We start from the raw sequence: 23867 nt of genomic DNA, 5'->3' as shown, positions 1-23867 counted from the left end.
GTATTACAACCTGAATTGATTCATCTCTACCTGACCTCTTCACTACTTCCCTGTCACCTTCCCATATTGACCTCTGTCGTTTTACCTCCGCTGCAGTGGGGACATCAAACACTTTCAAGTTATGGGTTTTCTACTTATCACCATTCTTCCCGTACGTGCCTCTCCCCTTAGCATGTGACCCAAGTCCAACCACACTACTGCATTTGCCCTAGATCTAAAGTCCATATATGAGGGAGAACATAAGATTTTTGGTCTTTTGAGCCTGGCTAACCTTGCTCAAGGTGATGTTCTCCAGTTCCATCCATTTATTTGTGAATGACAAAATTTCATTCTTCTTTGTGGCTGAATAAAATTCCATTATGTATAAATACCACATTTTCTAAATCCATTCATCAGTAGTGGGCAACTTGGTTGTTTCCATAACTTGGCTACTGTGAATTGCGCTGCAATAAACATGGGTGTGCAGGTGCTTCTGGAGTAACTTGTGTCACATTCTTTTGGGTATATCCTTGGACTGGGATTGCTGGATCATATGGCAGATCTATTTTTAGTTTTTTAAGAAGCCTCCATATTGTTTTCCAGAGTGGTTGGACTAGCTTGCATTCTGACCAGCAGTGTATGAGGTTTCCTTTTTCCCCACATCCTCACCAACACATGGTGGTGGTGTTTTTGATGATAGCTATTCTAACAAGGGTGAGGTGGAATCTTAGTGTGGTTTTGATTTGCATTTTCTTTATGCCTACAGATGGTGATCATTTTTTCATGTGGTTTTTGGCCATTTGAATTTTTTCTTTTGAGAAAGTTCTTTTTAGTTCAGTTGCTCATTTCTTTATTGGTTCATTGAGTTTTGGGGACTTTAGTGTTTTGAGCTCCCTGCATATTCTGGTTATCAGTCCTTTGTCTGATGTATAGCTGGTAAATATTTTCTTCCACTCTGTGCGTGGTCTCTTCAGTTTAGAGACCATTTCTTTTGTTGTACAGAAGCTTTTTAATTTTATGAAGTCCCATTTGTCCATCTTTTCTCTTACTTGCTGAGCTGCTGGGGTTCTATTGAGGAAGTCCTTGCCTATACCTGTTTGCTTCCAGAGTGTTTCCTGCTCCTTCCTGTACTAACTTCAGAGTTTCAGGTCTGATATTAAGGTCCTTGATCAATTTTGAGTTGATACTAGTACAGGATGATAGGCATGGATCTAGTTTCAGTTTTTTGCAGTCAGATAACCACTTTTCCCAGCAACATTTGTTAAAGAAGCTGTCTTTTCTCGATCTTATGTTTTTGGCGCCTTTGTTAAAAATAAGGTGGGCATAGCTGTGTAGATTCATATCTGGGTCCTCTATTCTGTTCCAGTGGTCTTCATGTCTGTTTTTGTACCAGTACTGTGCTGTTTTTATTGCTATTGCTTTGTGACATAGTTTGAAGTTGGGTATTGTGATACCTCCAGCATTGCTCTTTTTGCTGAATATTGCCTTGGCTATTCATGGTCTCTTATGTTTCCAAATGAACTTTAGGGTAGATTTTTCAATCTCTGTGATGAAAGTTGTTGGGATTTTGATGGGAATTTTGTTGAACATGTAGATTGCTTTTGGTAGTGTAGCCATTTTTGCTGTGCTATTCTACGAGTCCATGAGCATGGGAGATCTTTCTACCTTCTGTAGTCTTCCTCAATCTCTTTCTTCAAGGGTATGTAGCTCTCCTTGTAGAGGTCATTTTTTAAGTTTACTCCTAGGTATTTGATTTTTTTTGAAGCTATTGTAAATGGAATGGTTTCCATATATTCTTTCTCAGTTTGTTTGTTGTTGGTGTACAGAAATGCTAATGATTTTTGTAAGTTGATTTTGTATCCTGCCACCTTGCTGTAGTTATTTATGGTGTCTAGGAATTTTTGGGTAGAGTTTTTTGGGTCTTTAAGGTAAAAGATCATGTCGTCTGCAAATAGGGATATTTTGACAGTTTCTTTACCTATTTGTATTCCTTTTATTTCTTCTTCTTCCCTAATTGCTCTGACTAGGAATTCCAGTACTATGTTGAATAGGAGTGGGGATAGTGGGCACCCTTGTCTCGTTCCCTTATTTTTATTATTTCTCGCCTTCTGCTTGTTTTGGGTTTTGCTTGTTCTTGTTTTTCTAGGAGTTTGAGATGTACCATTAGGTCATTAATACATGCACTCATGGCTATAAACTTTCCTCTTAGGACTCCCTTTGCTCTCTTCCATAGGTTCTGAGTTCATTTTCATTAACTTCCAGGAACCTTTTAATTTCCTCTTTTATTTCATCAATGACCCACAGATCATTGAGCAATGTGTTGTTCACCTTGCAATTGTTTGCATATTTTCTGCTTTGTTTTTGTTGTTGATTTCTAGTTTTAATGCATTGTGACCAGATAGAATGCATGGGATTATTTATATTTTCTTATATTTGCTGAGGCTTGCTTTGTGCTCTAAGATATGATCAATTTTGGAGAAAGTTCCATGTGCTGCTGAGAAGAATGTATTTTGTGCAGAAGTTAGATGAAATATTCTGTAGACATCAGCTAGGTCCATTTGATCTATGGTGTGGTTTAGTTCTAGAATTTCTTTATTGATTTTTTGTTTGGATGACCTATCTATTGATGATATGGGGGTATTATAGTCTCTCACTACCACTGTATTGGAGTCTATATATGCTTTTAGGTCCTTCAGAGTATGTTTGATGAAATTTGGTGCACTGACGTTGGGTGCATATAGGTTGATAATTATTATTTCCTTTTGGTGTATTTCCCCTTTTATTAGTATGGAATGTCCTTCTTTATCTCATTTGATCAATGTAGGCTTGAAGTCTCTTTGTCCGAGAGTATTGCTACTCCTGCCTATTTATGGGGGCCATTAGCTCGGTAGATCTTCTTCCAGCCTTTCATTCTCAGCCAGTGCCTGTTTCTGTTGATGAGGTGGGTCTCCTGTAGGCAGCAGATTGTTGGCTCTTCCCTTTTAATCCAGTTTGTCAAATGGTGTCTTTTGATGGGGTACTTAAATCTGCTAACATTCAGTGTTAATATTTATAGGTATGTGGTGATTCCTGTCATTTAGTTGTTTTTGTTGTGTAAGGGTTTGATTGTGTGCAGCTGAGTCAGTGTTACTCTCTGATCCCTTGTCTTTTCTTCTTCTGTGGTTTGGTGCTACCTGTTCTCTCATGGTTTTGTTTGCTTTCATTTTTCGTGTGTAGAATTCCTTGGAGAATCTTTTGTAGTGGTGGCTTGGTGGTCATATATTGTTTTAGTTTCTCCTTATCATGGAAGATTTTATTACTGCATCTATTTTGAATGATAGTTTTGCTGGGTAGAGTATCCTAGGGTTGAAATTATTTTCATTCAGTCCCCAGAATACCTCACTCCATGCCCTTCTTGCTTTTAATGTTTCTGTTGAGAAATCTGCTGTGATTTTGATGGGTTTACCTTTGTATGTTATTTGTTTTTTCTCTCTTACAGCCTTCAATATTCTTTCTCTATTCTCTGTGCTTGTTGTTTTAATAATAATATGTTGTGGGGTGGTTCTATTTTGGTCAAGTCTGTTTGGTGTCTGGAGACTTCCTGTGTCTGAATGGGCATAACTTTCTCTAGATTTGGGAAATTTTCTGTTATTATTTTTATTGAATATGTTACCCATTCCTTTTGCTTGCACCCCCTCTCCTTCTTCAACACCCATGGTTCTCATATTTGGTCTTTTGATGGAGTTGGTGAGTTCTTGCATATTCCTTTCACAGGTCTTGACTTGTTTGACTAATAGCTCTTCAGTTTTTCCTTTAATTTCCATTTTATCTTCAAATTCTGGGATTTTGTCTTCTGTTTTTTTCTAGTCTGCTGCAGTGGCCTTCCATTGGGTTTTGTGTTTCTGTTTCATTGTTTTTTCTGAGTTTTTCCATATGATGGGTCATTTCCTCTTTAATATTGTCTATTTTTGTCTTTAATTCACTTATCTCTCTATTTATAGTGTCCTCTTTCACTTTGGTGTGTATTTAGAGCTCCTATGAGTTCATTTATTTGTTTCTGTGTCTTTTCATATTCTTTTTTTGGGGGGGGAGAGAATCTTGAAATTTCTTGAGTGCCTCTTGTACATTTTGATTAACCATGTCTAGTAACATCTCCATGAAGTTCACAGTGATTACTTGCAGGATTTCTTTTTTGTGTGTGTTGTTGTGGACATCGTTGGATTTCTTGGTGTCATTTATCTCTCTATTTATAGTGTCCTCTTTCACTTTGGTGTGTATTTAGAGCTCCTATGAGTTCATTTATTTGTTTCTGTGTCTTTTCATATTCTTTTTTTTGGGGGGGAGAGAATCTTGAAATTTCTTGAGTGCCTCTTGTACATTTTGGTTAACCATGTCTAGTAACATCTCCATGAAGTTCACAGTGATTACTTGCAGGATTTCTTTTTTGTGTGTGTTGTTGTGGACATCGTTGGATTTCTTGGTGTCATTTATCTTTGTTTTGTTGGAGTGTGGAACTGGGAATCCATTTTCTTCATTTCCCTCTGAATCCTCTATTAAATTACTTTGTGGAGAATGGTTTCCCTTTTTCTTCTTCCCATCACTCCACTTAGTACTGTGCAGCTATGTTCTTGATAGTTAGTTGGTGGTTTCAGTCTCCTGTTTTCTTTTCCTTGGTTTAATTTTCTTTTGTGTCTGTAATGGGTTTTTAGGTAAGTATGTTTGTGCTATTTCTGTCCCTGGTCTGGGTGTAATTTAGTATTAACTAATTCACAATAATAAAGCTAACAACAACAACAAAAAAACCCAAAGAAACCAGTGGAGAGAAATGAACAAACAAAAAATTCCAGGTTCAGGAACAATAGAATTTCAGTCTTAGTTTAAGTTCTGGTGTAACTCCTCCAGCATCCAGTCCTGGTGTTGGTATTTAAGCAGAAGCTCTGTGGTAGTCTTGCCACATGGTCGGCCTGTGTGGGTAGTGTTTTTTTTTGTTCTGTCTTTCAGCAGTAGCTGCTTGGTCTGCCCCTTCCCCCATGAGGTGTGGCAGCTTTAGCCTGCATACTGTCCTCAGGTTCAGGACATCAGTTCTGCAGTCCACCAGCTGTCTTGCTTTGGAGTTGGCTTTTCGCAGTTCTGCAGTCCACCAGCTGTCTTGCTTTGGAGTTGGCTTTTCGCTGTACTTGTTTATTGGGGGCTTGTTTCTTTGCCTCACCCCTTTTCCCTGGGGCAAGGTCAATGATCTGTCAGCTGGCCCCCTGCTGTCAGTGGGTTGTAATGGTTCACTTTTGTTCCTCAACCCTGGAGAGCCATCTGACTTTGGGTGCTGCTCACTGGCCCAGGAGATGAGTCCTATGGTCTGACACCTGCCCTACTTCAGGCAGTGGCCTATCACCCGCTTGCTGTCGGACCTGCTGCCTTTCTAGCCATTTGTTGACTGATAGTTCCCACAAGGTCAGCTCCTTGCCCCTCCCTGCTTCTCCGGTGCACTTTCGGCAACTCCACCCCTCCACTGTGTGCTAGTTTTCAGTTCATTTATTGTTCAGTTTTTTTTTGTTGGGGGGGGTGGTCAGTCTCCCCAGGGGGCTATGCTGGTTTATCCCAGAGGTGACTAGGGGAATACCGCATGATGCTTGGCGCTCACCTGTTTGGTCTGCCAACCATCTCCCAAGCAGGTTTGGAGCCGGTGGCTGGCAGTGGCGGTCCACCTGTTCTCTCAGTATAACGTGGCATGGAGAAGCCTTCCACGGGCTAGAGGTCCAGGGCATCAAAGTTTTGACTCTCCTCGGTGCTTCACCTCCACCAAGCATTGCTTCAGCATCTCAGCAAGGTGCCTGATTCATGGAGCTCACACTGTCTGCCTGTGTGCCCCAGTCGCCATCTTGGATCCTCCTCTCAATTTATTCAAATACTCATATAGGCATTTTACTGTTAAAAGTTATATTCAAAAAGTTGTGTACTTATTTAAACAACATTGTCATTTCTTAAAATTTTTTCCAAGAAGATATAATGCAGTACTTGAATTTGAACTCAGGGTCTTAAGCTTGCTAGGCATTTGCTTTATCACTTGAGCCATTGCCCCAGCCCTTTTTTTTAAGTTATTTTTCATGTAGGAACTTACATTTTTGCCCAAGGCCAGCCTTGAACTGCAATCCCACCAGTGTCCTCCTATATAGTTGGGGTGACAGGTACACCATAGCCATAGGTGAAGATGGAGTGTCACTAACTTTTTGCCTGGGTTTGCCTCAAAGCATGATCCTCCTGATCTCTGCATCCCAAATAGCTGGGACTACAGGTGTAGACCACTGGGCCCCGCCAAGGCAAGATCTTCTAAAATAGCTTCACTGGTGGCACAGCTTTTCTTCAGGGGAAAGCACCCTACTTCTCTTTTTAACTTAGTTATATATGTCTATTTGTAAAATGATCATGAGATCATGTAACATCATTTGAAGTACGTGTTTCAAGACAGATAGCAATTTTATAAAAGCACTACTCATTAGGATATATAAGTTCTTGGAGGTTATAAACTCTTTCTTGGCGCATATGTAGATAGCTAATAGGGAACTTTTTCTTTATTAAATAATATTATTCATTTTTCTTCAGTCCTGTGAAATACAAGTAACCTTTGAAAAAAGTGGTCCTTTACTCTGAGTAGAAATGTTTGACTTCTAGTCTAACTTTTACTTTTTTCTTTTCAGTGTGGACGGAATCAACTCATTCTTCAAAAAATTCAAACATTACTGGAAAGAGCTTTCAGTTTAACCCCTCAGCAACCAGACATTGCTACAGAACTGGGGTGCCAGATGATTTTCCAAGGCCGAGTTAAAGAGGCCTGGAAGTGGTACAAAACTGCCATGGCTCTTCATGAGACGAGTGTCTCTGCAGTCACTGGTAGGCTCCTATTAGAGATGCAGGGAGCACTGTCCCTAAGGGCCTGTCATTAAAGGAGAAAAGATCCTTCATGATTTCTAAAACTTCTGTACTACCCCCAACAGAAGCAAGTCATAGCTTTAAAAAATAAAAATTTTAGTTCACAAATAATATCTTGGACAAATAGATTTTTATAAGAGAGTTTGATAGGTTGTGAATTGTGTTATAAATGATATTATGTAGGTTTAAGGCTAGCCCTTTTAATTTCTTTTGTTTTTTTTCTCTCTTGAGTTTTTAAATTATTTAAGTATTGTGATGAGGAAAATATGTTGTATTGTTGTTCCTGTTAGGTTGATGTTTACATGCATGAATTGGTGCGAGCCTTGACTGCTTGTTTCTCTTTCCTTGGTTGGTTTTAGGACTTATCCGCTGTCAATTAATAGAAGGGCTGTTTAAGGATGCAGATCAGCAGCTAGAATTCTTTAATGAAATTCAGCAGTCAATGGGGAAATCTCCGGTATAGTATTTTATCAGATGGTAGATTGCAACTACTATTTATAAAACTGGAAATTTTAAATCAGTGTTGTTCTTATTTAGTACTAGCTCTAGAAGACTAAAGTACACTAACTTTAATTAGTGTACCTTTTAATTAGTGTAATTGCAATTGTTAATTTACCTCCTTACAAAGCTAGACTTTAATAAACATTCTTCTCTTTCTAAAAGTCCATCCAAGCTCATACTTAAGTTTGAATAATTACATATAAATAATATTAGATACATTCAAAATCTAACCAGATATAAATGGATTTACAACTCAATGGAATATCTTATGAAACTACTTATATTCCAGGAATTAATCTATTTGCATGCAATTCTTGCTATGAAGAAAAACAAACGACAAGAAGAAGTTATAAATTTGTTAAATGATGTCTTGGATACTCATTTCTCACATTTAGAAGATTTACCTCTTGGTGTAGAGTATTTTGAGAAGCTAAATCCTGATTTCTTGCTAGAAGTTATTACAGAGTATCTGAATTTCTGTCCAGTGCAGGTAAGTAATTCCAGAGCTTATTTTCAAGGGTGCATTTATAAGTTTTGTAAAAGGCATTAATAATTTATCTTTAATGTTAGACTGTATCAGCATCTTAAAATGATAGTATTTGTAACTGTATTAGTTGAAATACTTTATAATCAGAATGTTCATAGGAATGCTGCAAACTAATAACAGTATTGATTGGTAAATACTTATTTGTAATTTTTTAAATCTTAAGATCTTCAGTTTAGAGGAATTATCAAAAATTATTTGATAGCCACTGTTTATTTGAATCTGTTTTGTAATATTACCATCAAGTGCCATTTCACCTCTGGATGCAGTCAAAAATGGACTTCTTACTTCAGAGCCATGATTAGTAAATGCGTGTCCTATGCTAAAATCAAACTTTGCTTTGTGGTAAAAAAAAATAATAGTAATAGCCATTTTCTGGTTCTCCTTCTGCTCCTTGGGGTGACATAGAGCAAGTCCAGTTACTTAGTCCAAAGAAGGATTATCCATCATTCATAAAATAGATCTGTAGATTTTAGGAAATTATGTTCATATTCCCCTAAAAATTCTAGGTTTTCAACTTTTTTTTTTTTTTTTGGTGGTTCTGTGGATCAAACCTGGGGCTTTATGCATGCTATGCAGGTACTCTACCACAACCACTTATTTTTTAATGACATTATTTTTGAACCTTTGTTGTGAACCTTTCCTTTGTTGTGAAGATATCCTTTGTTTTGTCTGTTTCTCATTAAGCTCACAATTCCAAATATGGTTTGACCTGCCAAATGTAATGATGACCTTTTTCTCCTCATTCTGTGATGTCCATCTGGGGTAATTTCATGTGCTGTGTGTAAATCACATTACATGATTGACCCCTATTGTGTTAACAGTTAACAAATATCTTAGATCTGTTACTTCTTGTACCTTTGGACTCAAATGTAGGACTCTACATTTATTTCTATGACCTTTTATCTTCTCATTTTCATCCTATAATTCCAGATTGTCATATTCCTTTTAGATCTTGTCATCTGTTTTATATGGAATGTTATCATGTGCCATCTGCTTTATCCAGCTCTGAGGCAACCATAATGGTGTCATCCAACCAGTAATAATTTTGAGTAGAACTAAATCAGAATCCTATGTTGCATTATGAAAGAGTTCTTTTCACATTGATATGCATCCCTTAATCTGTACTTTATTAATATAAACAACACAACTTTGTTATTCTTGGGTCACATTTTAACATGGGATGTTAGGCAGAGGACACTATTTAGTCCTTCATTGCTAAAAGCAAAATTCTTAACATTTTCCCTGATTTACAGCCTCAGTAACTATTTTAACAAGGGAAGTTAAAATGATTTTTCTTCATAGTGGTCATCTGTGTTTTATTGATTATTATGGTTTTTTCTAGGTTTTCATGACTATTTTCTAATTTAACCTCTCTTAGAATCACATTTGGTGAAATGGATTTCAGTCTTTCCAGTCATAACCTATTTTCAGTTGCTTGGGAGTAGGAATGCATTTTTCAGTATTCATTCAGCATTTTGGATCAATTCTACAGGTGTTTATAACATACCTTCTCTGCTTAGAGCTGGGGAAATACTAGTGTGTAAAAAAACAAACAAAATTACAACCACTGCCCCCAGGCATGTATTCCAGCAAGAGGAAACAGTTTATGTGATTAGAAGGTTGAGTATATATCAGAAGAGAACAGAGGAAAATAATAGAACAGGGTAAGAGTAATGGAAATTGTAGGTAAATTGGTCAGGGTAGGCCTTTTTAAGAGCTAAGACTTGAGCAAAGTCTTGAAGGGGGCATGTGAAAATATGTTGTTTCAAACAAAGGAAACAGTTGTTCCAGAAGTGCGAAGAGATGGGTATGGCAGGGACTGAGTGAGGAGGAGGGTGTCGTCAGAGATGAAGTTATCACACAGGAAACCAGACAAGGTAGATCCATAGCCATTGTTGTAGCTTCTCTTGTTTCAGTCCCGAGTTCTACTGGGAGTCACCAGAAGGGTTCCAGCATGATCAAAGTCAGTGTTTTAAAAGAATGGTTTAAAGGATTTCTTTGGCAGCTGTGCTGAGAATAGACTGTAGGTGGAGCAAGAAATAGTGTATTGAGTGATAACTGAATCTCTCATCCAACTATACATACTGTCTTTCCCTTAACATATAGCAGCTTGTTATAACCTAGTCAGCATTTATAATGCTGTTTCCATGGGGAAATTTCTGAAAGGCAGAACTGTTTCCCCAGTTCTGTTACTAGTTCATTGCCCCTTTCATATAGATAAAGTTTTCTTTTGAATTCTAATTAAATAAGTGTAATATTAAGGATTGTCTATAGACTAACGTTGTCTTTGCACATAGAAACTGTAGTAAAAGTAATAGCTGTTCTCAACCCAGTGTGGTTATACACTCCTGCAATCTCAGCGCTCGGGAGGATGAAGCAAAAGGATTTTGAGTAGAGCCAGCATGCACTACATAGCAAGACCTTGTCTCAAACTGGACCCACCCAAAAATGATAGTTGTTCTCAATTACTAATTCTTAGCAGGTGGCAAAGAACATTATCAGGTTCCTACCATCATTTATACTTTCACTATTTTTCTGTTCTCCTGAAAAAAAAAACAAAAAACAAAAACCAGATTTTTAAAGGATTTACTTTGTATCTATTGCTAAACAAAGAAGTTTAAAATTCTGATCTTCAAGACACATAAAGTCCCCTGGTCCTATAAAGGAGCAAAACCAAATAGGAAACCACCATAGACTATTTTAAGTGCTATAGAAATTTAAAGAAGTTGAAATGATTTAAGCTAAATACTCTTAAACTTATAAAATAATCTGATTTGTTTTGTTTAGCCTGCAAGTCTTGGGCAACCTCTTTCTCCACTTCTCAGACGTTGTACCTCAGTCTTGGAGACTATAGTAAGAACTGTGCCAGGTCTTCTGCAAGCTGTGTTCTTAATAGCAAAAGTGAAATATTTGTCAGGTAGAGTATACCTTAAAACATGTAAAATAACTCTCAATGCTGATAGTGGTAAAAACAAGTATAAACAAATTATGCATGCCATATATATGAATAGTCAAGTAAAATCCACGTTTTGCATATGACTAGATAAGTGATTTTAACCTGAACCTGAAAGAAAATTGTAAAACTTGCAACTTACTGTTTTAATTCTTAAAAAGTTAACTATAATTTTGTGTCTTAAGTGAATCTGGGAAAATGCAGTTGTATTACTGTTTTTAAAAAAAAGTCTTTTATATGTACTGGGAACCGGTAATAAGTATTTACCTTTATTTATTCGTAATTGTTGAGTTCTGGTATGGCCAAATGCAATTTTTGCCAAATTTCAGGCCCTGCTGAAATGTATCAATGAATTATTGCTTAGTTTCTGTGCATGTATATATATAGCTAAAAAATATGATCCTGTTGTATACTTAACTTTGCTTCCTTTATAGTACATAAATACCAGAATTTTATTTTTCTTTGAATAGTAGTAAATACAAAGTATTTTTAAATATGCATTTTTCACCAGAACTGAAAATACCAACTTACAGTTATTTTCATATATACTTATTTCTTTTATATAATGGAGAGACTTAAGAGGTTGCCTTCACTGTTTTTTGGACTTCAATTTTAAATAGTTTGGGAAAAAAAAACCTACATGAACTCAAAAGTTTGTTTCATCTTTGGAAGTACTAGTGCTAAATAGTAGTGTTTTTGCTAACTGATAGCTGGCTGCAATGACTTGTGACTCCAATTAGCTGGACAAGGGCACAGTCCTCCTCTTTATAAGATTGTCCTCACTTCAGATACGAGTCTTCAGTTTGGAGTTTGGAGAGTCCCTGGGCCCCCTGCACGTCTGATAAAGTGGCTGCAAATTTGAGGACTCTTACAAGCCCCGTCAAGTTCAGTAACTTACTAGAATGATTCATAAAACTCAGGAAATTACTAGACTTTTAATTACAGTTTTATTATGGCAACAGGATATTAACCTGAACAGCAAAAGGCATAGATGCATGGGATAAGATCTGGATGGTTCCCAAATGTAAAGCTTCCGTTGTCATCTCCTGCGGACTCAGGAGATACCATCTTCCCTACGCATCCACATCAAAGTGTGACTGTTTTGTAGGGTGTTACCCCCAAGGATGCTTACGTGGTTTGGTGTCCAGAACTTGTATTGGATTTTATTAAATAAACATGCATTAAATACTGGCCCCAAGCTCAAACTGAATTCTCAGTCCCCATCTGGTTGGCATCTAATCACATGGGTGGTCTGACTGTCATGGTCTGTTTCTATCCTGAGTCATATCCTTAGGATAAACTAGCAGTGGGTACCACCAATAGACAGGCATTTCTATCACTAGAGAGATTCCAAGATTTAGACTTTCCCAGAAACCACAAGACAAACACCAGCTCTTTTTTTTGCACAGGACAGTGACAAATAATGCAAGAGACAAACACCTTCCATTTTTCTCACAAGAGAGATTGGAGTACTCTTAAATAAGAATTTGATGTTGATACTTGGTTACATGATGTATTTTTCCAGTAGCAATGATCCATTTCTCATTTTTCTACATTTAGTTGCCTTCTAGGGCTAATGCCTCAAACCCTTCCTCTCACCCTTGAAGAAAGAATGAGTCTAATCCCAATCATTTTCTTTAGTGCCTTATTTATAAACTCTGTAACTCTTTTTGTAAGTACTTTTCCCCTTTAATTATAGCCTGTTTCTTCCAAGTATCACATTAATCTTTCCCCTTCCTAGAAGACTTTTCACTTGTCAACCTAAAAAACAACAGAGAAATGCTTTAAAGACAGAACATTTATTTGAGAATAAGCGGAAGCACTCCAAGGCAGATGTACATGCTTTAGTGGATCAAGGGCATCTGGGAGAGTTCAGGCAAGAGGAATTTTTTTTCTCTTTTTCTTTGCTGGTACTGGGGATTGAACTCAGGGCATGAGGAAACTTTTTAAAAGCGAATGAGAGTACACATATACACATAATTTGTTTTTCAAGAAAGACAACATTGGTCATAGGGACTTATAGGAGTTGACACCAGTTATTAGTAAAGACAGTATATTAGGCAAATTGATATGTTCCAAAATGTTTTCTATTTCAGTTGGTGTTGAAAGGCATTTTAAATTTATAACTCATATTTCTGAATCTCTGGAATATATCCTATGCCTTTTTTATGTATATTAATAAAATGCCCAGATACAAATGATTATTAGACTATATCCTTTTTGTTACTGTAAGTGAGAGTACGGAATTCTAGCCATATAAATGTCCATCTTATACAACTTTATTTATTTTTGAACTCAGGGCCTTACTTTTGCTAAGCAGGCACTCTACCACATGAACCACTGTACCAATCCTTTCTACATTGGTTATTTTTGATGTAGGGTCTTATTTTGTCCCTGGGTCAGCCTAGACCATTATCCTCCTATTTGTGCTTCCCCAGATAGCTAAGATGACAGGCGTTTGCCATGATGTCCAGACATTGAGTGGATTTCAAACCACCATCCTCTCAATCTCTGCCTCCCAGACTGTGCCTGGTCTTGTACAACTTATTTTAATAAAATTATAAATAAAACATTTTTCATTTGTTTGGGTTTTTTTTTTGAGACAGGTTCTATACTATGTATCCCAGGCCAGCCTGGAACTGCTAGTACCCCTACCTCAACATCCTGAGTGCTAAGATTATAGGCATGTACCCCCATGTCCTGCTAAGAAAACCCTTTTTAAGAAGGAAAATAAATAAAGGTACATTTATAGGTCTTTCAGTAACCCTGATAATTGATTGCCAAACTTCCGTGCTTTCCTGATTTGCTAAGTCCTGGCCTAACTTACAGTTCTGTTCTGCATGTGGACTAGAGCTAACTAGCACAGGTAGGAGTGAAACCATTGCCTTATGAACAGAGGTCTTTAAACACCAGAGTTCTATAAACTAAACAATCTCATCCCTCTTATCTGTCAGCTGTCTACCTCCTAACCATCTGAAGTGTAATGATGCACTGTTTCCCTCATTAGGTGATATTGACGCAGCATATAACAACCTGCAGCGTTGCCTAGAGCACAGTCCCTCTTATGCAGATGCTCATCTCCTGATGGCTCAGGTTTATTTGTCTCAAGAAAAATTCAAATTGTGTTCTCAGTCTCTGGAACTTTGTCTGAGCTATAATTTTAACGTAAGTATTCCAAACTCCAGCAGTTAAGACAGATTACCCTCCTTGAAGTAAATGTTTATATGTTCAACTATTTTCTACTTTCGCCCATAATAATTTGCTAATAAACACATTTTTGTTGTTTTTGTTTGGTTTTGAGACAGGGCCTCACTATGTAGCCCAGGCTGACTTTGGCTCATGAACCTTCTGCTTCTGTCCCCTAAGTGTTGGGATTACAGGCATTCATTACCATATCTACCCTTAAATACATTTTTTTAATAGAAAGAATTTTGAATGCACAAACAGAAGGAGAAAAACTGGATGTACCTTTGGTATAGTTGTAAAACTGTATAAATTTGCAAAAATAAACAAAAAACTAATTAGCTGGGAAGGGTGGTGTGCAGTGTGTGCTTAGTCATAGCTAGCCACTGAAGAGGCTGAGGCAGGAGGATCACTTGAGCCCAGGAGTCTGAGGCCAACCTAGACACCATAGCAAGACTGTAAATAGACAAACAGGTTTGCACCACCATGCCCAGCTTGAAATATTTAATATTAAAAGTAGTAATATTTAATACTAAAGTTAAAATGTAAAAGAAAGGGCAAAAACTTAAGAACTATTACCAGTATTTAGAAATCCCAAATAAAGTAATTCCTTTCCTGAAAATTCAAAGAATTTTTAAGATGTATGTTCTGGTCTTAAAAACTTTGTTTGCATTTTCTTTTCTGTTATGCTAGAAGCACCTGATCAGCTTTTTTGTCCTCCAGGAAGAAGCTAGGTAGTATCTCTTTCCCTGAATCTGATTCAGTATGATATGTGATTAGGAAATTAAGAGAACAGAGACCAGACCTTGTGTATATACTCACAGATGCACTGTTCCCAATGATACTACTATTTTAATATTTGATGCATTATAGATTGTGTGTTGATATTGTAGGCACTTCAAATAAGTATTGTTAAATACTATTTTTTTCAGGTGAGAGAATATCCTTTATATCATTTGATAAAAGCTCAGTCGCAGAAGAAAATGGGAGAAATAGCAGAAGCGATTAAAACTCTGCATATGGCAATGAATTTACCAGGAATGAGGAGAATTGGAGTGTCCTCCAAATCAAAATATAGAAAAACTGAAGTTGATACAAGCCATCGTTTATCAGTCTTTCTTGAGTTGGTGGAAGTTCACCGCTTAAATGGAGAACAAGTGAGTCAACTCTGATTGAAACTTTGTAATGAAAGTATGTGTATTTTACTAGAAAATGAAAAAAACAAAAACAAAATTAATCCCTTGACCAAGGAGTAAAGTTCAGAAAGTTTGTTTTTCATTACTTTGCAGTAAAACATGCTTTCTACAAGCCCCTGAAAGTAAAACCCAATTTACTCATGGATGATTTTAAATCTCAATGTGCTTATGTTGGCTACCGTGAGATGTAATAATATAATGTGTGATTACCTTGGCTACTGTGAAAGGTAAAAATTTAATGTAGTTATAATCCTACAAATTCCTAAAAGGATACACACACACCCACACGCAAGTTCTACTGAAATAAAAGTGCCAACTGAAAGTGTAATAATTGAGAAAACAAAGGAAATACTTGATGAATATATCTTTGATAAAGGAGAATTACTATATCAGCTACTTGGAAGATACACATAAATAGTTAAGATGTAATTTTTGACATTTTAACACTTTTGAAATCAAAAAGTCTTATAAAGTTGATATAAAGTTGATATGAAATTAAGTGACACTTTGACCTTTGAAAGTGAGGTACAACCCTCACCTGAGGTATAGCTCATTTTGGTGGACAGAGTAAAGTAATCTGCTTCTTAATGAAGAGCTGCCATGCACAGTTATGGCTGTAGATTGGATCACATCACGAGCCAAAACATTACGCTGCTTGAGTTTGAGTTCTAGTTCTATTGTTTGCTAAACTTATAACTGTGAACCTAGAGTGCTTTAGTACAAGGTGGGGATAATAGTAACTATCTTAGAGAGTTGTGTGAAAGTAACGGGCTAAGAGAATGCTAGGTACAGATTCAATGTTTATTGAACTATAATAGCAGTGACTCTGTAGTAACTACTCTTTGCTAGTTGCGAAAATATTTATCCAGTTAAAAGATATTTAAGTTCTCATCTAATTTTGGTCTCTGAGTTTAGTTTTAAATTTTTGTACTTTTCAGAAATGATCAACTGATTTTATAAATACCATAACTGTACTAGCATTTAGTATTTGTTGCGTTTCAGTAGATCATCCTCCTTTCTAGTATAAATTGTTGAATATTTTTATTTCATTTTTACAGCATGAGGCAGCAAAAGTTTTGCAAGATGCTATCCATGAATTTTCTGGAACATCTGAAGAATTGCGTGTTACTATTGCTAATGCAGACCTAGCTCTGGCCCAAGGAGATACTGAACGGGCTTTAAGCATGCTTCGAAATGTTACAGCTGAACAGCCTTATTTTACAGAGGCTAAAGAAAAAATGGCAGATATTTATCTAAAGCATAGAAAAGAAAAAATGTTATATATCACTTGTTACAGGTAAATAGCTATTTCAACCCATTATATTTTGACACATTTGCCTCCTAAATTAATTTCAGATTTATCTTTTGTCTTCCTTTTACCTGCTTAATAGACACTTTAAAGATCCTTTCCTGGACATGTTGTTGCTTCCTTCTATTATCAACCACAGCTCTTTTAACCAAGCTGCTTACTCTATCAAGAACATACTTACAATTACCTCAAAATATGGCTTGCTTTAGTTTCCCAGCTTTCCTCATCAAATGTTCTTTCTACATCTTGACTCTTCCTATTTGGAAAGAGAAGAGCAAGAGTTAAGTGTGTTCTGATAACTTATGAGCATTATGAAGTATAACATCAGTCCAGAGAATAGAGAGGCATACTAAATACTCAATATGGTATCAGTATAGTAGCTGTAGCAAAAGAAATTTATAGGTTAATATGTACCAAACTAAGGTATAGATTAAAAATTTTCCTTGGGGAAAGAGCAGAAACTTTAAAAGTTATATTGCACTGATACCCTTAGTTATTCGGGCATACCCCCCACATACATATATACCTGTTGGTATTTCTGCACTCCTCAGAAAGGTAAATATATAAGCATGCATTCCATGTTAGAGGAAGTTAGTGCTTTTAGCTCTTGAGAACATAGAACACAGTAAAATTATGATAGAACTAATTCAGTCTTGGCTCATCTACATTATATAAATACTAAGCTCAAAAAGCCTCAGATGCTTTATAAGAACTGAGTGATTCAGAAAAACTGGGTAGCACCTCATGTTTAGGTGGATGAACTAGAGTTCCTAGATCACTTTTTTCTGAGATACTTCCAAGAGATTACTATCTTTCTAATGAACTGAATATTTAGAAGCAAGGTTGATTTGTTTTGGAGGCAATATATTATAATAATTAATAACATGGATCTTGTTTCAGGCAAATCTAACACATTAGCTGTAGACTTAAACTCTTAACATAATCTGTAAATTTGGAACAATTATTTTTCTTAAAGAGTTTTTAGAGCAATTAGATGAGATACTACATGTAAAAAAACTTAGCAACATATTATTCTTCAAATAACTTTGGTATCTTAATTTTTAGTGGTCTAAATTTTGCACCAAATATTGAAGTAGAAGATTTTGTGCTTTTTAAAGTAACTTGTGTCATATAATTTATGCCATTAGAGCTCAAATTGTATAGGAAAATAATATTTATTCCTTCCATTAATATGTACTTCAGGATAATGAGACTTTCTGTGTTTGCTATCTACTTATACTCTGTTACCTACATTTTAGAAAATGGAAAGATTTAATGAAAAAAATCAATTTTACATAAAGAGTCTGGATGTGGATATTGAGTAGATTTTTTTTTTTAAAGGTTACCCAGTTGACTGTGTAGAAGGTACTTTGAAAGCTGCTGTTTGAGATACATTTTATTAATTGTTTTAGAAAAAGATATTTGTATTCAATATACTCAGTAAAGTTGATCTGTTTTCTAGAGAAATTGCTGAAAGAATGCCCAACCCTCGGTCTTTTCTTCTTCTTGGTGATGCATATATGAATATTCAAGAGGTAAAATTTCTGATGCTACTGAACTTAGATTTTTTAAAATATTCTTCATAATTAGTATAACTTTCTATTAAAAGATCTTGACTATTTTATACTGTTTATTATTTGAAGATTCAGTCATCAATAAAATAAAATGTTTCTTTTTTATATTGAGATAGAGTAATTCAGCACTATAGTTGTTTTGAATGAAGATGATTCTAGATGCATTTTGGGAGTCTCCTTTAAACAGGATAGAGAGCTACTGGTTTTTATAATGACTGCCAGAAATGAAAAGTCAAGAAGCTGTTTCTTTGTTCTCGTGTTGTTGTTTATGTAGATCAGAGCACAGCCTACATGAGTAGCACTACGCATGTTACATGTACTGTACTCTGTCACGTTTCTGAAATTGCTAAGGTTCCTGCACTTTAGATTTAAATAGTTTTATAAAGCATTCTAACTGTAGAAGTTAATTATAGAGGTGTTGCCAAATAAAGGAATCCAGTTAGCCTGCTTTTTATTGCTTATTTTTTTGTCTGGCAATATTAGCCTGAAGAAGCCATTGTTGCATATGAGCAAGCATTAAATCAGAACCCAAAAGATGGGACTTTAGCAAGCAAAATTGGGAAGGCGCTTGTCAAAACTCACAACTATTCAAAGGTAGGTACTTCATAGTCTGAACTATGTCTATTGGGTCAAATTGATCAAACTCTACCCTAGAGAACTAACTCTTCAGCAAGCACCATTTTTTGTTGGTTACATACTCCAAATTTGTACTCGTGAGCTGGTATTTGTGTTAAGGGCTTTCTTTGCTTCATTGTGTGAAGATTGTTTGGACTCTAGAGTTTACTTCAGACTTCCTGTTACATGCAAGTCCTTGCAACCAAATCAATTACAATAAAGTTCTATTCTTACATCACTTTCATTATACAATAAAGCGTAATTAATGTCCTCTCTGCTGAACCACTTTGGACAAGCTGTGCTTTGAGATTTTTTTTCTAGTAGAGATAAATAGGTTTTCCTTTAACTGATACAGTCTTTTCCTGTCCCAGGTAATTGTTAGGCATATATGTACTCGCTAGCTAAGTATCTGTGTTCAATAAGGTTGACTGGCCTTTATAATAAAACCTATAATTTTTTTTGCAAAGTGCACTGTTAGCCAAGTACTATTAGTTTCCTTGTGTGATGTTTGATTCTCTAAGAAAAATGGCATAACTAACTGACAGTAGATGTATATGCCTAAGATTCTCCCTAGGTTATTTTCAGTATGGGTATTGCTCACGTCTGTGATACGTAAAATACCTGTGCTTGAAAGCCATGCTCATTGTTCATTTGGTTCTAACTAAAGTAGATTTTGTTTAGGCAATCACTTACTATGAAGCTGCTCTGAAAACTGGACAACAAAATTACCTTTGCTATGACCTGGCTGAGCTCTTATTAAAATTGAAATGGTATGACAAAGCTGAGAAAGTTCTTCAGCACTCTCTAGCTCATGAACCTGGTATGAAAGTCTTTTTGATTTGACAAAAGTATACCTGATAAGTCTGATCTATTCATTTTATCTTGTGTAATCTACGTTCATATTCTCAATATTTATATGTATGGTTGGTTATTTAAATGTATATGCATTTTTTTTCTTTTATCAGAATGACTTTGTACTAAAAGGAGGTATTTTAAAATTTAACAGTTATGAAACATTTAATTGTGTTATAGAAAGATAGTAACTTATTTATATTTATAAATTGCAACTATCTCCAGTAGTTAAACACATTAACTTTTATAATCTTTACCTTTCAAAATATACTACAAGATTCTTTTTTTAAAAAAAATCAAGTATTATGAAAGAATAGTAATACTTAAGTCACCTGTTTCTTCATCAATTCCACTTACTCTGTTCTGTTATTACCTCCTTATACCTTATAAGTAGTTTGTGGTTAAGTACATACTCTCTCTCTCTCTCTCTCTCTCTCTCTCTCTCTCTCTCTCTCTCCCTCCCTCTCCCTCCCTCTCTCTCCCTCTCCCTCTCCCTCTCTCTCTATATATATGTATATATTTGTGTGTGTATGTGTGTGTGTGTGTGTCTGTGTATAAATGTAGTAACTGTAATTTTGCTTTTCAACATGTTTGGTTCTGAAACTAGAATTCTTGACACCAAAATTGGTGTTCTTCATGATGATACTTTATTGTATATCAAGTACCTTTTTTTAAACTTACCTTCTTAACTAAAAAAAGTACAGCTGCAGATAGTAGTTACTCTCTTTTAATGAGTTCAATGAGCAATTTTTATATACTTACAAATGAAAATTGAAATGCTAATTTGTGTTATGAGAGGGTTGTATCTTAATATATGCCTAAAAACAACTTCCATTGGGTCTACAGTGCTTTAAATTTTCTTTCGTCCAGTTATTATCCTAAATCTTTTTTTTAATGTAGCTGTTCATTAGTTAACTGACTGAAAAAAATTAATTTTATTCAGTATTTTTCAAAATCATTTGTTAAAGACCAGCCTTAAAAATTTCAGAAAAGCATGAACATTTGTTTAAGATGAGAGTTTTTTCCTTTGTATTCCATTCTTTTATAGGAAATGAATTGTCAGCCCTTATGGAGGATGGACGTTCTCAAGTTCTTTTAGCAAAAGTTTACAGTAAAATGGAAAGACCTGGTGATGCAATCATGTCATTGCAGAAGGTAAATGTACTTGTGATGTGGTTTTGGAGTTGTGAAATATGTTCAGTGGAGACTGATTTGCATAAGAAAATAATCTCTTTTTTCCCAACAGAAAATATATCAGTCATAGAAAATACCTCAAAATAGAAATAATTATTGAATGCCTAATGATTGTACAATTTAAATATTGTTAATTATTATAACAGTTAAGGAAGGTTGATATTTCTAATTATGATTCACACATCAGGAAAGTTATTTTAATATTTGCCTTAAGTCATGTGGTTTGTATTAGAGGCAAAATTCGAGCTAAATGCTGTTTTCCTCTATGAATTTAGATCTTCAATTTCTCAATATTTTATGGTTTTCAGAGTAGAAGTTTTACACATACTTCCTTAGATGTAGATTCCCAAGATAGTTTTGTATGACTTTTTTTTCAATTTCTGTTTGTTAACAATTGTTAACAATTGGGGGATGGTACTGGGATTTGAATTCAGAGCATCATGCTTGCTAGGCAGGTGCTCTACCACTTGAGCCATGCCTTTACCACTTTTTGCTCTGATTATTTTTGAAATAGGGTCTCGCTTTTTCCCAGGCCAGCCTTGACTGTGATCCTCCTTTTTATGTTTCCTGTACTAGCTGAGATGACAGGCACTTGCCACTGTACCCAGCTACTGGTTGAGAAGGGGTTTTATGAACTTTTTGCCCAGGCTGGTCTCAAACTGTGATCCTCGAAATTTCTCCTACCCAGGTAGCAGAATTACAGATGTGAGCCACTAACATCCAGCTTGTTAACAGTTTTTATAAGTAATTTAAATTTTATGAAATGTGTTCTCTATCAAGGTGGTCATATAATTTTTCTCCTGTTTATTTTGTCTGTGTCTATTAATTGATTGTCAAATATTTACCAGCCTTATATTGCTGAAATAAATGTTACTTTATTGCATTTTTAAAATGATTTTGCCAGAATTTGAAGATGTTTCCTAACATTTTGTTAAGGCTTTCTACATCAGTGTTCATGAGAGAGAATGGTCTGTAAGAATGATACTATTTAATGATACTAATTTCTTTAATTGAAACAATTCAGTACTGAAACTATTGAGGCCCTAAAACTTCTTTGATGGAAAATTTTTTTAGTGGATTCAGTATCCTTAATATATTTCAGACTGATCATTTTTAAATACCCCATTTCATCAGTTTCAATGGTTGTATTATGAGATTTGATCATTTAATTATGAAATACATCGATATAAATTTGTTCATTATTTCTTATCTTTTGAGTTATAAAAATGCCTTCCTTTATAGTCCTAATATTTATAATTTTATTTTGTTCCCTCTGTACATGTATGTGTATATATGTCTATATAGACATAAATACATATCTATCTATAGATAGGCATAGATATAAACATAGACATGTCTATATAGATATATATAGATATAAGTATCTATACTTATATATAGCTAATACATATTTTTGTTTCTGTTTGTTTTTTGTTCTTCTGAGACATAGTCTTGCTATGTAGCCTAGGCTGGCTTTGAAATTAATAGTTCTTGTGCCTCAGAAAAGTATTGGGATTAAAGGCATACTACCATGATGTCCAGTTTCTTTCCTTTTTAATAATCTGTTATATTAGGGCTTATTTTTATTAATGTTATCAAAGAATATTTTTCTTTTGGGGCTTCACTAAATGTTGACTTTTTGACTCATTAGTTTCTTCTTTCTTTGGATTTGGTTTGCTGATCATTTTCTAGTTTTTTTTTTTATTATTCATATGTGCATACAAGGCTTGGGTCATTTCTCCCCCCTACCCCCACCCCCTCCCTTACCACACACTCCGTCCCCTCCCTCTCCCCCCTACCCCCTCAATACCCAGCAGAAACTATTTTGCCCTTATTTCTAATTTTGTTGTAGAGAGAATATAAGCCATAATAGGAAGGAACAAGGGTTTTTGCTGGTTGAGATAAGGATAGCTATACAGGGAGTTGACTCACATTGATTTCCTGTGTGTGTGTGTTACCTACTAAGTTAATTCTTTTTGATCTCACCTTTTCTCTAGTTCCTGGTCCCCTTTTCCTATTGCCCTCAGTTGCTTTTAAGGTATCTGCTTTAGTTTCTCTGTGTTAAGGGCAACAAATGCTAGCTAATTTTTTAGGTGTCTTACCTATCCTCACCCCTCCCTTGTGTGCTCTCGCTTTTATCATGTGCTCATAGTCCAATCCCCTTGTTGTGTTTGCCCTTGATCTAATGTCCACATATGAGGGAGAACATACAATTTTTGGTCTTTTGGGCCAGGCTAACCTCACTCAGAATGATGTTCTCCAATTCCATCCATTTACCAGTGAATGATAACATTTCGTTCTTCTTCATGGCTGCATAAAATTCCATTGTGTATAGATACCACATTTTCTTAATCCATTCGTCAATAGTGGGGCATCTTGGCTGTTTCCATAACTTGGCTATTGTGAATAGTGCCGCAATAAACATGGGTGTGCAGGTGCCTCTGGAGTAACCTGTGTCACAGTCTTTTGGGTATATCCCCAAGAGTGGTATTGCTGGATCAAGTGGTAGATCAATGTCTAGCTTTTTAAGTTGCCTCCAAATATTTTTCCAGAGTGGTTGTACTAGTTTACATTCCCACCAACAGTGTAAGAGGGTTCCTTTTTCCCTGCATCCTCGCCAACACCTGTTGTTGTTGGTGTTGCTGATGATGGCTATTTTAACAGGGGTGAAGTGGAATCTTAGCGTGGTTTTAATTTGCATTTCCTTTATTGCTAGAGATGGTGAGCATTTTTTCATATGTTTTTTGGTCTTTACTGGTTCATTAGTTTTGGGAGAATTTAGTTTTTTAAGTTCCCTATATATTCTGGTTATCAGTCCTTTGTCTGATGTATAGCTGGCAAATATTTTCTCCCACTCTGTGGGTGTTCTCTTCAGTTTAGAGACCATTTCTTTTGATGAACAGAAGCTTTTTAGTTTTATGAGGTCCCATTTATCTATGCTATCTCTTAGTTGCTGTGCTGCTAGGGTTTGATTGAGAAAGTTCTTACCTATACCTACTAACTCCAGAGTATTTCCTACTCTTTCCTGTATCAACTTTAGAGTTTGTGGTCTGATATTAAG

The 23867-nt window shown here is 35.7% G+C and overlaps 1 protein-coding gene across 3 annotated transcripts in view; it reads left to right on the top strand.

Annotated features, from left to right (window-relative positions):
• The window catches only part of Ttc21b (tetratricopeptide repeat domain 21B), a 79001-nt gene that overhangs the window by 22340 nt on the left and 32794 nt on the right, over positions 1 to 23867 (top strand). For all 3 annotated transcript variants that reach the window (XM_074071007.1, XM_074071006.1, XM_020156911.2), the window contains 11 exons: positions 6651 to 6843; positions 7242 to 7339; positions 7673 to 7873; positions 10718 to 10847; positions 13891 to 14048; positions 14999 to 15223; positions 16321 to 16559; positions 18034 to 18106; positions 18629 to 18739; positions 19442 to 19580; positions 20661 to 20767. In XM_074071007.1, coding sequence (XP_073927108.1) covers positions 6651 to 6843; positions 7242 to 7339; positions 7673 to 7873; positions 10718 to 10847; positions 13891 to 14048; positions 14999 to 15223; positions 16321 to 16559; positions 18034 to 18106; positions 18629 to 18739; positions 19442 to 19580; positions 20661 to 20767 — 1674 coding nt within the window. The remainder of the gene's footprint in view (positions 1 to 6650; positions 6844 to 7241; positions 7340 to 7672; positions 7874 to 10717; positions 10848 to 13890; positions 14049 to 14998; positions 15224 to 16320; positions 16560 to 18033; positions 18107 to 18628; positions 18740 to 19441; positions 19581 to 20660; positions 20768 to 23867) is intronic.

This window comes from Castor canadensis, chromosome 4 (assembly GCF_047511655.1).
Source record: "Castor canadensis chromosome 4, mCasCan1.hap1v2, whole genome shotgun sequence".
NCBI classification, from domain to species: Eukaryota; Metazoa; Chordata; class Mammalia; order Rodentia; family Castoridae; genus Castor; species Castor canadensis.
The sequence above is the reverse complement of the archived record's forward strand: the minus strand, read 5'-3'. Positions and strand labels throughout refer to the sequence as shown.